The sequence below is a fragment of the Saccopteryx bilineata genome, chromosome 12, assembly GCF_036850765.1.
Source record: "Saccopteryx bilineata isolate mSacBil1 chromosome 12, mSacBil1_pri_phased_curated, whole genome shotgun sequence".
In the NCBI taxonomy this organism is placed as follows: domain Eukaryota; kingdom Metazoa; phylum Chordata; class Mammalia; order Chiroptera; family Emballonuridae; genus Saccopteryx; species Saccopteryx bilineata.
In genome coordinates, this window is record NC_089501.1 from 22,052,651 (window position 1) to 22,066,531 (window position 13,881).

Below are 13,881 nucleotides of genomic sequence, written 5' to 3' on the forward strand. Positions count from 1 at the left end.
TTTCTCTTTTTTTAATTCAACATATATTAATTTGTCTAATTAAGTGAAGACAACAAACAATACGTAATGGGACTCTCTTCACTCTTACCTGTTACTTGGTAAAATTGTTGGTCTTTTAATCATAATTAACACATCACTAATGACTTTAGTTTCTAGATAAAGAGTGGTTCCAAATGTGGCTTGTAAATGGATATGTTAAAAATACTGCACTAGCCTGACCTGTGGTGGCGCAGTGGATAAAGCGTCAACCTGGAAACGCTGAGGTTGCCGGTTCAAAACCCTGGGCTTGCCTGGTCAAGGCACATATGGGAGTTGATGCTTCCTGCTCCTCCCCCCTTCTCTCTCTCTCTCTCTCTCTCTCTCTCTCTCTCCTCTCTATAATGAATAAATAAAATCTTAAAAAAAAATAGTTAAAAAAAAAATACTGCGCTAGTGCTCTGGCTGGATATTTCAGCTGGTTAGAGCATTGTCCCTAAGCTCAGAGGCTGCTGGTTCCATGCCTGTCAGGGCACACACAGGAACAGATCTATGTTTCTCTCTCTCTCTCTCTTTTCCTTCCTCTCTTGCTAAAATCAATAAATAAAAATTTTAGGCCCTGGCTAAGCTTCTCAGTGGTAGAGCTTCGCCTGGTACATGGACATCCCAGGTTGATTCCCAGTCAGGGCAAAAAAGAGAAACGACCTTCTGCTTCTCTCTCTCTCTCTCCCTCTCCCCTTCTCTCCCTCTTCAGCCCCCCTTCCCAGCCAGTGGTTCTACTGGTTCCAGACTTGGCCTGAGGATAGCTCAGTTTTTCCCAGCATCAGCCTCAGGTGCTGAGGATTGCTCAGTTGATTTCCAGCATCAGCCCCAGATGGGGTTGCCATGTGGATCCTGGTCGAGGTGCATGTGGGAGTCTCTCTCACTTAAAAAAAAAAATTAAATAAAAAAATATTGTGCTAGTAATCAAAAGTTAAAGTACCCTTTTCTAATCAATTGACAAAAAAAAAATCATACATCTACTTGAGAAGTAGTGAAAGGAAATTAATAGTCTCAACATTATAATTTAGGACAGTCTTTTAAGAAAATATTTTGGATCATATGGTAGTTTTATTCTTAATTTTTGAGGAACCACCATACTTTCTTCCATAATGGTTGTACTACTTTACATTCCCACCAACAGTGGATGAGGGTTCCTTTTTCTCCACAGCCTCTCCATCACTTGTTATTACCTGTCTTGTTGATAATAGCTCATCTAACAGGTGTGAGGTGGTATCTCATTGTAGTTTTGATTTGCATTTCTCTAATAGCTAGTGAAGATGAGCATTTTTTCATATATCTGTTGACTATTTGTATTTCTTCTTGGGAGAAGTGTCTGTTCACGTCCCCTTTCCATTTTTTTTATTGGATTGTTTGCATATTTGTTGCTGAGTTTTGTGAGTTCTTTATATATTTTGGATATTAGCCCCTTATCTGAGCTGTTGTTTGAAAATATCTCACATTTAGTTGACTATTTGTTTTGCTGACAGTTTCTTTTGCTGTGCAGAAGCTTCTTAGTTTGATGTAGTCCCATTCATTCATTTACCCAGTAGTCCCTCTACTGGGTATATGCCCCCCAAACTTGAAAACATGGGTACGTAAAGACACACGCAGCCTCATGTTCATCGCAGCATTGTTCACAGTGGCCAAGACATGGAAACATCCAAAATGCCCTTCAAAAGATTGTATAAAGAAGATGCACATATATACAATGGAATACTACTCAGCCATAAGAAATGATGACATCGGATCATTTACGACAACATGGATGGACCTTGATAACATTATACTGAGTGAAATAAGTAAATCAGAAAAAGCTAAGAACTGTATGATTCCATACATAGGTGGGACACAAAATTGAGACTCATGGACATGGACAAAAGTGCAGTGGTTACCAGGGGAAGGGGAAGAGAGAAAAGGGAGGGGTTGGTGGGAAGGGGAGGGGCTTAAAGTGAAACAAAATATAGGGTGACAGAAGATGATTTGACTTTGAGTGATGGGTGTACAGCATAATCAACTTTCCAAATGATGTGGAGATGTTTTCTCTAAATCTATGTGCTCTGGTTGACCAATGTCACCCTGTTAAATTTAATTGTCTAGATAAATAAATAATGAAAAGAAGAAAATATTTTGGCCATATAACTGTAAGAAGCCATTAAATTTTCATATCTCTAGATACAGTAACCCTACTTATTGTGACTCCTAAAGAAATCCAAAATATGGAAAAAGCCATATATTCATGAAATGTTTATGTAAGTCTTATTTTAAACTGATAAAACTGAAATGTTCAGCCTAAAGTATATTGTTTCCTATTGAAAAATTTACAGTCTTGATGCCAAGGAGGAAAATGTTTATGATATTAAGATATAAAGGGAAGCCTGACCAGGTGGTGGCACAGTGGATAGAGCGTCCGAATGGGATGTGGAAGACCCAGGTTCGAGACCCCGAGGTCACCAGCTTGAGTGCGGGCTCATCTGGTTTGAGCAAAAGCTCACCAGCTTGAGCCCAAGGTCTCTGGCTTGAGCAAGGGGTCACTTGGTCTGCTGTAGCCCCCCGGTCAAGGCACATATGAGAAATCAATCAATGAACAACTAAGGAACCCCAACAAAGAATTGATGTTTCTCATCTCTCTCCCTTCCTGTTTGTCTGTCCCTAGCTGTCCCTCTCTCTGACTCTCTGTCTCTGCCACAAAAAGAAAAAAAGAAAAAAAAAGATATAAAAGGAAGAGAAAAGAATCCTAAATGTGCTTGCAAACGTGTTATTTCTTGAATATTCTCAAATCATCTCTGTAATTTATTTTATTGCTCCAGTATCAGATTACTAATCTATAATTCTTGTAATCTGGGTTTTTTTTTTCTTTTCGAAATCAGGACATTTTCTGATCAAATCTTTTGGCACCTCTCCTAGTGTATGAAATTTCTCGAAAATCACTTACTATTTGTGACTAAAAATTTTCAGAACCAGTAGTTGTAATTTGAATGGTGTTAAACTTTAAAATGCTTTAGGTAGACCAGTCCACTCTTTTCTTTTTTAATTGTATTATACCTGTGTCTTTTAATAGACTTTGAGTTCCCTGTGTTAAAATGCACTCTCTGTAACATTTCCAATATAGGAAATAAAGTCTCTGCTTTCCCTTTTTGGAGGCCAGTTTACCAATAATCAAGAAACTTATGGAAAGGTAAGTTGAATTTATATTTTTCATTAGCTCATATGTAATATAGTTATAAATAGAACCTTAAATTTGAAGAGAAGAACTGTAAATCTTAAATTTGTAGCTCTTGGTTCCTGGGATGATTAGCATGAGAGAGCAGAGGGAGCAGAGCAGAGAGCAGAAAGAGGCCATGTGGCCAGGAGAAGCAGCCAAGATGGCAGAGTGCTGAGTGAGATGCCAGTTTGTGTAGAGTTTGTATCTGGGATAAGGAAGGAGATGGGGAACTGAGGAGAATAAGGCTGGTGAGCTAGAAACCTTTGATTCTAGGAAACTCGGATAAGTCAGTGGCTTTGTGAGCACTGAATGTGAGTGGGTTTTGGAGCCCAGTGTGTGTTTTTACTTGCCCGCCGGGTGCAAGCTAGAATTAAAGAAAATGGCCTATCAAAAAAAAAAAAATCTTAAATTTGTATTTGTGTAGTTACTTGTAGCTGTTACCAGGGGCAATTGAATAAAAAGCATATTTTGGGAAAAAATTGTGGTCTTGGGAAATAATTTAGATTTCCAGTATTTACTTATTTTACTAGTTTATAATTTTTTTTTCTTCTTTTCCAAGTGAGAGATGGGGAGATACAGAGATAGACTCCCACATGCACCCTGACTGACCAGGATCCACCCAGCAACCTCCCTCTGAGGTGATGCTCTGCCCACCTGGGGCCGTGCTTGCAACTGAGTTATTTTTAGTGCCAGAGGTGGAGACTCCATGAAGCCATCCTCAGCCCAGGCCAATGTGCTGGAACCAATTGAGCCATGGCTGTGGGAGGGGAAAAGAGAGAGAGAGAAAGAGAAGGGAGGGGGAGGAGTGGAGAAGCAGATGGTCATTTCTCCTGTGTGCCCTGACGGGGAATCAGACTCAGGACATCCACACATTGGGCTGACACTCTACTACTGAGCAAACTGGCTAGGGCCTTGTTTAAAACTTTAATTCATCACTTGAACCATAATTTGTACCTTTTTCTTCATTGAAAATAGGACTGGCTTTCTTTGATGAATTGGAATTTAGCTGAATTTCAGACATATATTGGTATTCATTTTCAAATTTGAAATTGTGCATGTGTGAGATTACGAATTTATGAGCTTTCTCTTTTGTTTTTGATAGTTTGTCAGTATGTTAGAGAAGTTTGGGAATACAGAAAAAAATTATTCATAATTTCCTCCTTAATGTGACCAATAGTTAGGGATAGTCTTCTAGTTTTTTTTTATAGACTTTTCCCCCTCAGCAGTAATGCTGTTTACGAACTTCTACAGTCTCTTTTTCACTTGGTTATATTCATATAAACACCCATTTCTACATAGTCTTTTTCACTAATGATGTATAATATTTTCCACTGATTAGTTCTGTCATAATTTATCTAATAATTTCATTTCATTCAGGTTGCTTTTTAAGTTTTTCCTAATAATAATAGTACTAGGATGACCATCTTTCTTCCTATTTGGATTATTTTGAACTTTTTTTGTAGGGTACTGTAAATACTGGAAGAAGAAAGACTGGGTATGACAGGGAGTATTTCTTGCAAAAGAGGAGAGAAAAATTCCTGATGTTGGTCATGTCCTCCTGAGTGACTTTGGCTTATTGTGGAAGGGAGAAGAGGGAGAGTGTGGATTGTGGATTTAACTGGCTGAGGGGATGAACTAAGGCCAGGGTCCTGCTAGATTCTGCTGTGTTCTAGAGAAGTGCCTATAGTTTGGGTCTGGAGACAGGGTGGAGGAAAGATTCCCTCGAAGCACCTATCATTTTTTGTTTTAGCTAGAATAAGAACAATTAATAATAATGTAATGATTTATACTATCTCTTCATCGTTATTTCAGAGCTACCCCCAACACAGGTGACCACAACTACCTAGAGGAAGAGGGATCATAGAAGTCAGAAATAAAATAGCTGTATTATAAGGAGAAATGATTAGCAACAATAAAAGATTTCAAGATTATACTTTGGGATTTTACATATGTTAATTATTTTTGGTTGAACTATATAAGAGAGCAACTATAAAATTAATGTAAAGTTTAAATAGCCTTAAATTAACTGAACCTTTCCTTTATAGAGTTACTTATCAAAGTATTCTGACATTATACTATAATATTCTAACAAATTACCTATTAAAATAATTTTTTTTCACTGTTAGACCAATTTTAATTTTGGTTAGAGTCAAATCATGTATTATCTAAAAGTAGCAAATAGGAATCTCTCCTTATTGACTTGAATAAAAGCATATGAGGCCAGTAAGCCTCTTAGAGAAGTACATTGTGTATTGCTTTTTTCTTTCAGTCTCCTTTTTGGATTTTAAGTATTCCCTCTGAAGATACTGCCAGGAACTTAATGAAACGGACAGTGTGTGCCAAGTAAGAAAAACTTACAGTGTTTTCCTGCAGAGAGTATACCATACTTCTCATATCAACTCTGCCCTACTTTTTGCTATGGTGGCACAAAGTAGAAGGAGTTGGTTGTTGGGAGGTCAGTTTAGCTTGCAGTTACCTGCGTTTGCCACTGGGCGGGGGTGGGGGAACAGAGGAGAGTTACCTGCTGCAACAGGGTGAGAAAATCTCAGTGGTGAAAGGCAGAAACACTTATTTTGGAATAATTTTTTTAAACTTCTGTATTAAGCAGGAGTATGTTATAAGACATAAACGTTACGTTATTACATAGGATAAATTCCACAGTTAAAAAAGTATAACCAAAATATTGAAATCCTAAAGATGTTTTTTGTAGACAGTTTTTAGTTGGATGAGCAGAGAGAAGTGTAAGACTACAAGTGAGGACTGCCATGAAATAAGTTATAATGTTTCATTTGTTAGAGAAGGGAATTCTGATGATCATGGTGTGGATTAATGTAATTACGTTGTTCACTGTTTATCCTAGAATTCATCATTGGCATCTGCTGTTTTTCCCTTTCGTGTCTTCTTTTTATTTTATTATTGGAAAATACTATGTCTTTGGGTTTGAAAATTAAACTGTATCTTCAACCCGCATCTTAAAATTTGACCATTTTATGTTATCTTTGAGTTGCTTTTCTTCCTGAACATTTTGGCAGATTAGTGAATGCTTCTTTTCCTTAGATAGTATAATATTGAATAATGCAGTGTGAATATGAAATTACCTATATATATAATTTTACTAATGTGGTTGACCATTTTTTATACCATGATAGGTAATTGCTGTGTTATTGAATAGACTATAACTCCATATTTAGTTTAATTCATTCTATCGAAAACTATCCCTAATAATCTAATTTCTTAATATGAAGCTTGTTAATGGGTCTTATTTATTTATTTAATTAAAAAATTTTTGTTGATTGATTTCAGTGAGAGAGGAACGAGGAGAAAGAGAGAGACAGGAACATCAAGCTGTTTCTGTTTGTGCCCTAACTGGGGATCGAACCAGCAACCTTTGTGCTTCGGGACAATGCTCTAACCAACCAAGCTATTTGGCCAGGGCACTAATTTATTCAATAAAAATGACTAGAAAGTGAAAATATAATTTAAAAAAGACATCCTTAATTAATCATTACTTTAGATTAGCATCTTAAAAGTTATGGCTCTAAGAGGTCTTTGTTTTCCAAAGATACGGTTTGTTTAAAACCATTAAGTTTAAAATGGTTACTTGAGGACCAAGAATTTGTATATTTCCTTCAAAGCTCAGATCTTCGGATGCATATATTTGATTAATGGTACAGTTAATACTTGTGTAATGATTATAAAATATTATTTAATAATTTCTTTGGCTGCTTTTTAGTCTGTGCATTTTGCATGGTTGAGGTTGTATCTCAAGTGATAGGTAAGAAGGAGAAGTACTGCTGTAGAGGCCTTCTCGCTATAAATTGAATAGAATGAAAAGGAAGGATTCATTTTCAGATGATAAAATTCACAATTGTAATTGTAGCATTAATTGTTCCAGAACTAAAATTGACTGTTATAAGCATAGATTTAAAACTAAAATTCAATTTTTTATGTAGTTGAGTAAGTATTGAAAGTTTACTTTGTTGTTTTCTTTTAACATGTAATCTTTTGAGCATAGCGCAAAAAGAGTGAAAAATGTAACAAAAACCTCGGTATCTACCTTGTTAAATCTCAACATTTTGAGATCTTTGCCACATATTTTCTTTTTTAATGAAAAAATATAATTTTATAGAAACCATTGATGCTCCTTGTGCACTTTTCCCACTTTCATCCCCTCCTTCTCTCAAAGAGTAGTTTCTTAAAGCTTTTTTTTGGTCAGAAAGGTTTTATACTATTCTAATCGGTGAAGTAGTTTAGATCATCGCTGATTTCATATTAGTACGTTGACATCCATGCTTATTTATGTAGCACCCGTGAAAAACGTGGCAATCTGTGTAAACTTTATAATCTCTAGGATAGGGATCATAATAGTGTAGTCTTACACATGAGACTGTTCATTCCAAAAATCGAAATCATCGAAGGTATTACTATAAATTAATATTCCAGTTTTACCTGAAGCTTATTTTGTCTAGTTTTTTATTTTGAACACTTTAAATACAAATTTTTTAATGGTTTATAAATCCTTTCTGTAAAAGAATACATGATGTTATTTCATATTTTATTGATTCTAGGTTATTAGAAGCATTAGTTGTTCCTATGTTATACTGTGTGATATCACGAGGGATAATTATGATTTATGGAACTCTGTGCACCTTTTCTGAGTGGCTAAGGATTCCTGGATTTTTGCATTTTTGTTTTTGAGAAGCAGTGTGTAATAGTGGTAAAGAGCGTGGAGTCGGGAGTCAGTTGGATTGGATTTGAATCCTAGTTTCAATTGCTGAGAGTTATTCAATCCCTTTATGCCTCAGTTTTCTCATTGTTTAAATGGATAGTAATTCCAGCAGCTATGTCAGAGTCATATGACCTGTGAGGTTTTTCCTTTCTGGAGGGTGAGTTAAGTATGCTTTCCCTCAGTTATGCCTCCAGGAGTCTTGCTTCTCTCTTAGTTTCATGAATGCAATGTGCTTTGCTCTGTGTTGTGTCCTAGTCGATGATTGCAAGGAAATTTTGCTTGTAATCGTTTGTGTTTCTTGAAATATATAGAAGCTTGAGAATATTTTTATATAAGATTTTTTAATAATAGTTATGAATGTATTTGTTAATTACTGAATAATAGCTAAAGATTAATAGTAACATTTTTAGCTGGTCATTTTTCCTTTTGTTTTATGGAGAAGACATTGGGAAAAATTGGATTTCCTGCAGCTTTTCACCCATTTCACTAAAATAATTTCAGTGATTTTACTGCATCATTTGTGTTCTAGTACAGAATACAGTGATGAAAAGTTGGGAAAATCTTGACATAAATTTCTCTCTCTCTTTTTTTTTTTTTTTTTTTTTTTTGTATTTTTCTGAAGTTGGAAATGGGGAGGCAGTCAGACAGACTCCCACATGCGCCCGACCAGGATCCACTGGGCATGCCCATCAGGGAGTGATGCTCTGCCCATCTGAGGCTTTGCTCTTTTGCAACCAGAGCCATTCTAGCACCTGAGGCAGAGGCCATGGAGCCATCCTTAGCACCTGGGCCAACTTTGCTCCAATAGAGCCTTGGCTGTGGGAGGGGAAGAGAGAGACAGAGAGGAAGGAGAGGGGGAGGGGTGGAGAAGCAGATGGGCGCTTCTCCTGTGTGCCCTGGCTGGGAATGGAACCATGGACTCCTGCATGCCAGGCCAATGCTCTACCACTGAGCCAACCAGCCAGGGCCTTTCTCTTCTTATATGTAAAGTTCAAGTCTTATTTGAACTCAAGCTATATTTGTTTCCAGGATACATGTTTTTTTAATTTATAGCTTAGAAAACATGGACAATAATTGTTTCAGTGGAGTGAGCATAAAGAACTAGTGAAATTAGCCTTGGCTAGGTGGCTCCGTTGGTTGGGACGTTGTCCTGATGCACTGGGGTTGCCAATTCGATCCCCGGTCAGGGCACATACAGGAGTCAACCAATGACTGCATGAATAAGTAGAACAACAAATTGATGTTCCTTTCTGTCTTTCTCTCTTACCCTTCTCCCTCTCCCTCCCTCCCTCTCTCTCCCTTCCTTTCTCTCCCTTCCTCTCAATTAAGAAAAAAAGTAGTGAAATTATTGTTACATACTACTGTGTGAACTAATTTCCTAACTGAGGTTAGTATAATCATTTATTCCTAGGTCCATATTTGAACTATGGGGTCATGGAAAATCGCCAGAGGAGCTGTACAGTTCTCTTAAAAACTACCCTGTGGAGAAGATGGTGTGTAACAAAACATGGTTTTATATAGTATGTTTGCAGATACCGTGGAATTACCAAGTTTAAAGAATTTATTTGCTTTTATTTTAGGTTCCATTTCTACATTCAGATTCTACATATAAAATAAAGATTCACACATTTAATAAAACATTGACACAAGAAGAAAAAGTCAAACGAATAGATGTAAGTGAATTTAGCATAAACCAAAAATCCTGTGAGATGAATGTAGTCTGGCCCCTGTTGATATACAGGAATGCCCAATGTCTATTAAATACTTATTTTGTAGCATACTGTGTGGTACGTACGGTTCATATTTTGTCTTCTTGAATCCTGATACCAAACTTATAAGATAGCTATGATTATATAAGCACTATTTTTCCTTTTAAATTTTTATAAGACATTAGAATTACTTTTATTTTGTAGGCTCTTGAGTTTCTGCCATTTGAAGGAAGAGTAAATTTAAAGGAGCCACAGCATGTATTCTCTCTTTTGGAGGATTATGGTTTGGACCCAAACTGCATTCCTGAGAATCCACATAATATTTATTTTGGTAGATGGGTAAGGAAGTTCTTTTTACCTATTTCAGTCTCTTTCTCTTTCAAAGCTAAATGTTAGGCCTTTTTATTTAACGTTTTATATAGACCTTTATAATAGCTGAACAGAACTGCATGAATTAAAATCTGGAAAAATAGGTAGTTATGCGTTTCCTTAGTTTTATTTTTCTAGAGATTCCTATGAAATGCAAGAGGTTGTTAGACATAGGGCCTGGGTAGGAGGTGATTGTACCTGGAACATTAACCCAAGACTTGTTAGAAAGTCTGAACTGCTTTTTATTTTTTTTATTTTTATTTTTTTATTTTATTGTATTTTTTGTTAGAGACAGAGGGGAGAGAGAGAGAGAGGGAGAGATAGAGAGAGAACAGGGGGAGGAGCAGGAAACATCAACTCCCATATGTGCCTTGACCAGGCAATCCCAGGGTTTTGAACCGGCGACCTCAGCATTCCAGGTCGATGCTTTATCCACTGCGCCACCACAGGTCAGGCTGCACTGCTTTTTAAAGAAAGCTGAGCAAGGGCAGAGTGCTGCGATAGCTGAGGGATGAGTTTGTGGGGCTCTCCAGCCTCGGTGTCCGTTCTGAAAGAAATGACATTGCCACAGAGCGGTTCTGCTCACTTCCCTTCGGCTCCACGTGGCTGAGTGAAGCTGTGGTTGGTGCTACGCAGGGTTGTTATTTAAGAGAAAAAGATGGATAAAGCTTACTCACCATGAACCCTGGGAAAAATCCCAGTTCAGTTCAAATCTGGTTTGAAAAGTCAAAGTAAATGACAACTCACTAAGAAATAAAAGGTTATTGTCCGTAACTACCCACTCATGTTTTTCTTTTTTTCTTTTTAAAAGAAACAAGTTTTAGCAGTAGTAAGTGGAAAGAAGTTTTCATCATTGAGATATTGTGGTGATTTTATTGTGAGTGATTATTTTAAATCTGGTCTGTACAGTTACACTAATTTGAAAACTACCTCTGATCTAGATTGCGGATGGACAAAGAGAGCTTATTGAGTCATACAGTGTCAAAAAGAGACACTTTATTGGAAATACAAGCATGGATGCTGGTTTGTCATTCATCATGGCCAACCATGGAAAAGTGAAAGAAAATGATATTGTCTTTGATCCATTTGTTGGAACAGGTATATTTATATTTAGCTGTTAAAGCTCATGTAGAGATGTTGTTTTATGTAAAAGTCATAGTAGTATTTTCGTTAAAAGGTTAAATGGACAGTGTAGTCTTTTAATTATTAATTAGTGGCTAAGAGACAACAACATATTTGTGTAATAGCTAGTATTAAACACTTTTGCCACTTCAAAGATGATGCTGATAGAAATTTGTGTTTTTTTCCCAAGTAAACCACTAGAGGGGAGTGTACCATACATTGTAATACACATTTTGGAAATGGTGTAAAGCTGTATAGTTGATTTTAACAGGAAAATTCTTCGTGGAAAGAAAGACTGAGTGACAAAAATATGTGTTCGTCTTTTAAAATCGATGGTCATATCCTTAGATGAAAAAGAGTAGTTAATGTGCCTTATCTTTGATTTGGTTTGTAGAGGTTTATAAGTTAGTATGGAAGTAAGAACAGTGATTAAGTATCAGTGGGATAGAGTGTGACTGCTGAGGTCTTGACCTGGTTTCTATACACACTTGATTGAATGTCCTCATAATTAAATTTGTGTGGGAATACTACAATTCTAAGTTTACTTCGTCTGAATCTATGAGGACATGTTCTTGCTTCAACCCATTTTTGTTTGGTCTTGTCCATACCTAGGGAGTACTCATATTTAGGTTTGTCTAGCTAAATTTATTGATTCAGATTATGTAGGAATAAATTATGCTTGTGGTTGGAGTTTCTCCCTGTAGCCATCTTTTCCCGTCAGAAACTTTGTAAGCAGTGATGATGTCTGTCGCTAATGTTTGTTGAATAGTAAATATGTCAGGTTCTATATTCTGCACTCTCATGTTTCCATCTAATTTAATTCTCATAAAAACTAAAGTTGGAGATACTTTTAAAAATCTTCCTGAAGAGGTTATGGCACAGAGAGAGAAGTGACTGGGCCAAGGTTATACAGTGTGTATAAATTTCATGAGATTCAAACTCAAGCAGTCTAACTCTAGAGCTCATACTTTTTCATAACTACGGTCAGAGTGGCCTCTCTCTGCGTTAGGATGTGCCAGCCAGCTACTAATTCGCCATAAACTAACTTGAGGACTATGACTACACGTAATTATGAAGATATTATAGAAAAAGTCAAGAGATACTGATATGAATTTCTGTGTTTGTTGTTGAATTAATCTTCCTTTGAGTTTCTCTTTTCCCATTTGACCATGGTCTGCATGTGTCCCACCCTCAGCTTCCTACCCCATTGCATATTTACATGTAGCTTCTTCCACAGTGAGAAGCCGGGTTCCTTGCAACATCAACACTTTTTTACTCTTTTGTTCATCCCTATAATGCATCTAAAATAGTTTCAAAATTGCTTTGCTCATACCACTAAAAAAGAATCTTACTGAGAAGATAATTTTTCTGGATATGTGTTCAATTCTACTCTGTGTAAGGGTCAATAAAGTAAAAAACTGTGCTTTCTTCTTTTTCCCATTCATTTCAAAATTGAGTTGAGTTGACTAGTTTGCCCTCAGTTTTGGATTTTCTCCCTTCCCATCCTTGTTGGTTTTCTTTTCTTTTTGAATATGCAAAAGATTAATTTGCTTCAGTCAGAACTACACAAGAAGATACACTCAGAGAAGTGTTATTAGTTTTCATTCTATTTCTTTATCCCTTGTAGGTAACCAGCATTTTTGTTTGCTAGTTGATTCTTCCTTTGTTCTTTTTTTTGGTAATGATGCAGATATATGTACATTTTATTTCCATTTCTTTCTTATGAAAAAGATAGCATACTAAATATATAGTTTTTAACTTTGCTTTTTTACTTAATATCATTTCCTGTAAATCACTTCCTAGTTCAGAGAAATTTTTTTTCCTACCCATCTCCCATACCCACCCCTCTCCGACCATCAGTTTATTCCCTGTATCTTTCTTTCCTTTTTATAATTGTATTCACGGGTGTATGTACTCTGATATACTCAGTTCCTGATTCTTGGACATGGATACTTTCCAATATTTTGCAGTTACAAATATTGTTCGGAGTGAATAATCTTGTACACTTATATTTTCACAATGTTGGAGATATATCGCTAGGGTAAATTTCTGGAAGTTGGATTGCTGGGTTGAAGAGTGTCTGCATATGTAGTTTTGTTAGATGTTGTCAAATTCTTCTCCATTGTACCATTTCGCATTCTGCCAGCAATGCATGAGAGTGCTTGTTTTCTCACGACCTCACCATTATGTATATTATGAAGCTTTTAAAATTTTGCCATTCCGTTGGATGGAAATTTTATCTTAATGTAGTATTAATTTGTATTTCTCTTATTATGAGCGAAGTCTAATAAGTTTATTTATTTATTTTTTAAGGGTTTTTTTTTTTCATTTTTCTGAAGCTGGAAACAGGGAGAGACAGTCAGACAAACTCCCGCATGCGCCCGACCGGGATCCACCCGGCATGCCCACCAGGGGCGACGCTCTGCCCACCAGGGGGCGATGCTCTGCTCATCCTGGGCGTCGCCATGTTGCGACCAGAGCCACTCTAGCACCTGAGGCAGAGGCCACAGAGCCATCCCCAGCGCCCGGGCCATCTTTGCTCCAATGGAGCCTTTGGCTGCAGGAGGGGAAGAGAGAGACAGAGAGGAAAGCGCAGCAGAGGGGTGGAGAAGCAAATGGGCGCTTCTCCTGTGTGCCCTGGCTGGGAATCGAACCCGGGTCCTCCGCACGCTAGGCCGACGCTCTACCGCTGAGCCAACCAGCCAGGGCTTAAGGTTTTTTTTTAAGTTTAT

General features: G+C 37.0%; 1 protein-coding gene across 3 annotated transcripts in view; it reads left to right on the plus strand.

The window, feature by feature from the left end:
• TRMT11 (tRNA methyltransferase 11 homolog) overlaps window positions 1-13,881 on the plus strand; it is a 52,461-nt gene that overhangs the window by 2,044 nt on the left and 36,536 nt on the right. For 2 of the 3 annotated variants that reach the window (XM_066247929.1, XM_066247930.1), the window contains exons 2-7: window positions 3,128-3,193; window positions 5,490-5,563; window positions 9,361-9,442; window positions 9,530-9,622; window positions 9,863-9,997; window positions 10,969-11,125. In XM_066247929.1, coding sequence (XP_066104026.1) covers window positions 3,128-3,193; window positions 5,490-5,563; window positions 9,361-9,442; window positions 9,530-9,622; window positions 9,863-9,997; window positions 10,969-11,125 — 607 coding nt within the window. The remainder of the gene's footprint in view (window positions 1-3,127; window positions 3,194-5,489; window positions 5,564-9,360; window positions 9,443-9,529; window positions 9,623-9,862; window positions 9,998-10,968; window positions 11,126-13,881) is intronic. The other variant, XM_066247931.1, reaches the window with a different exon arrangement.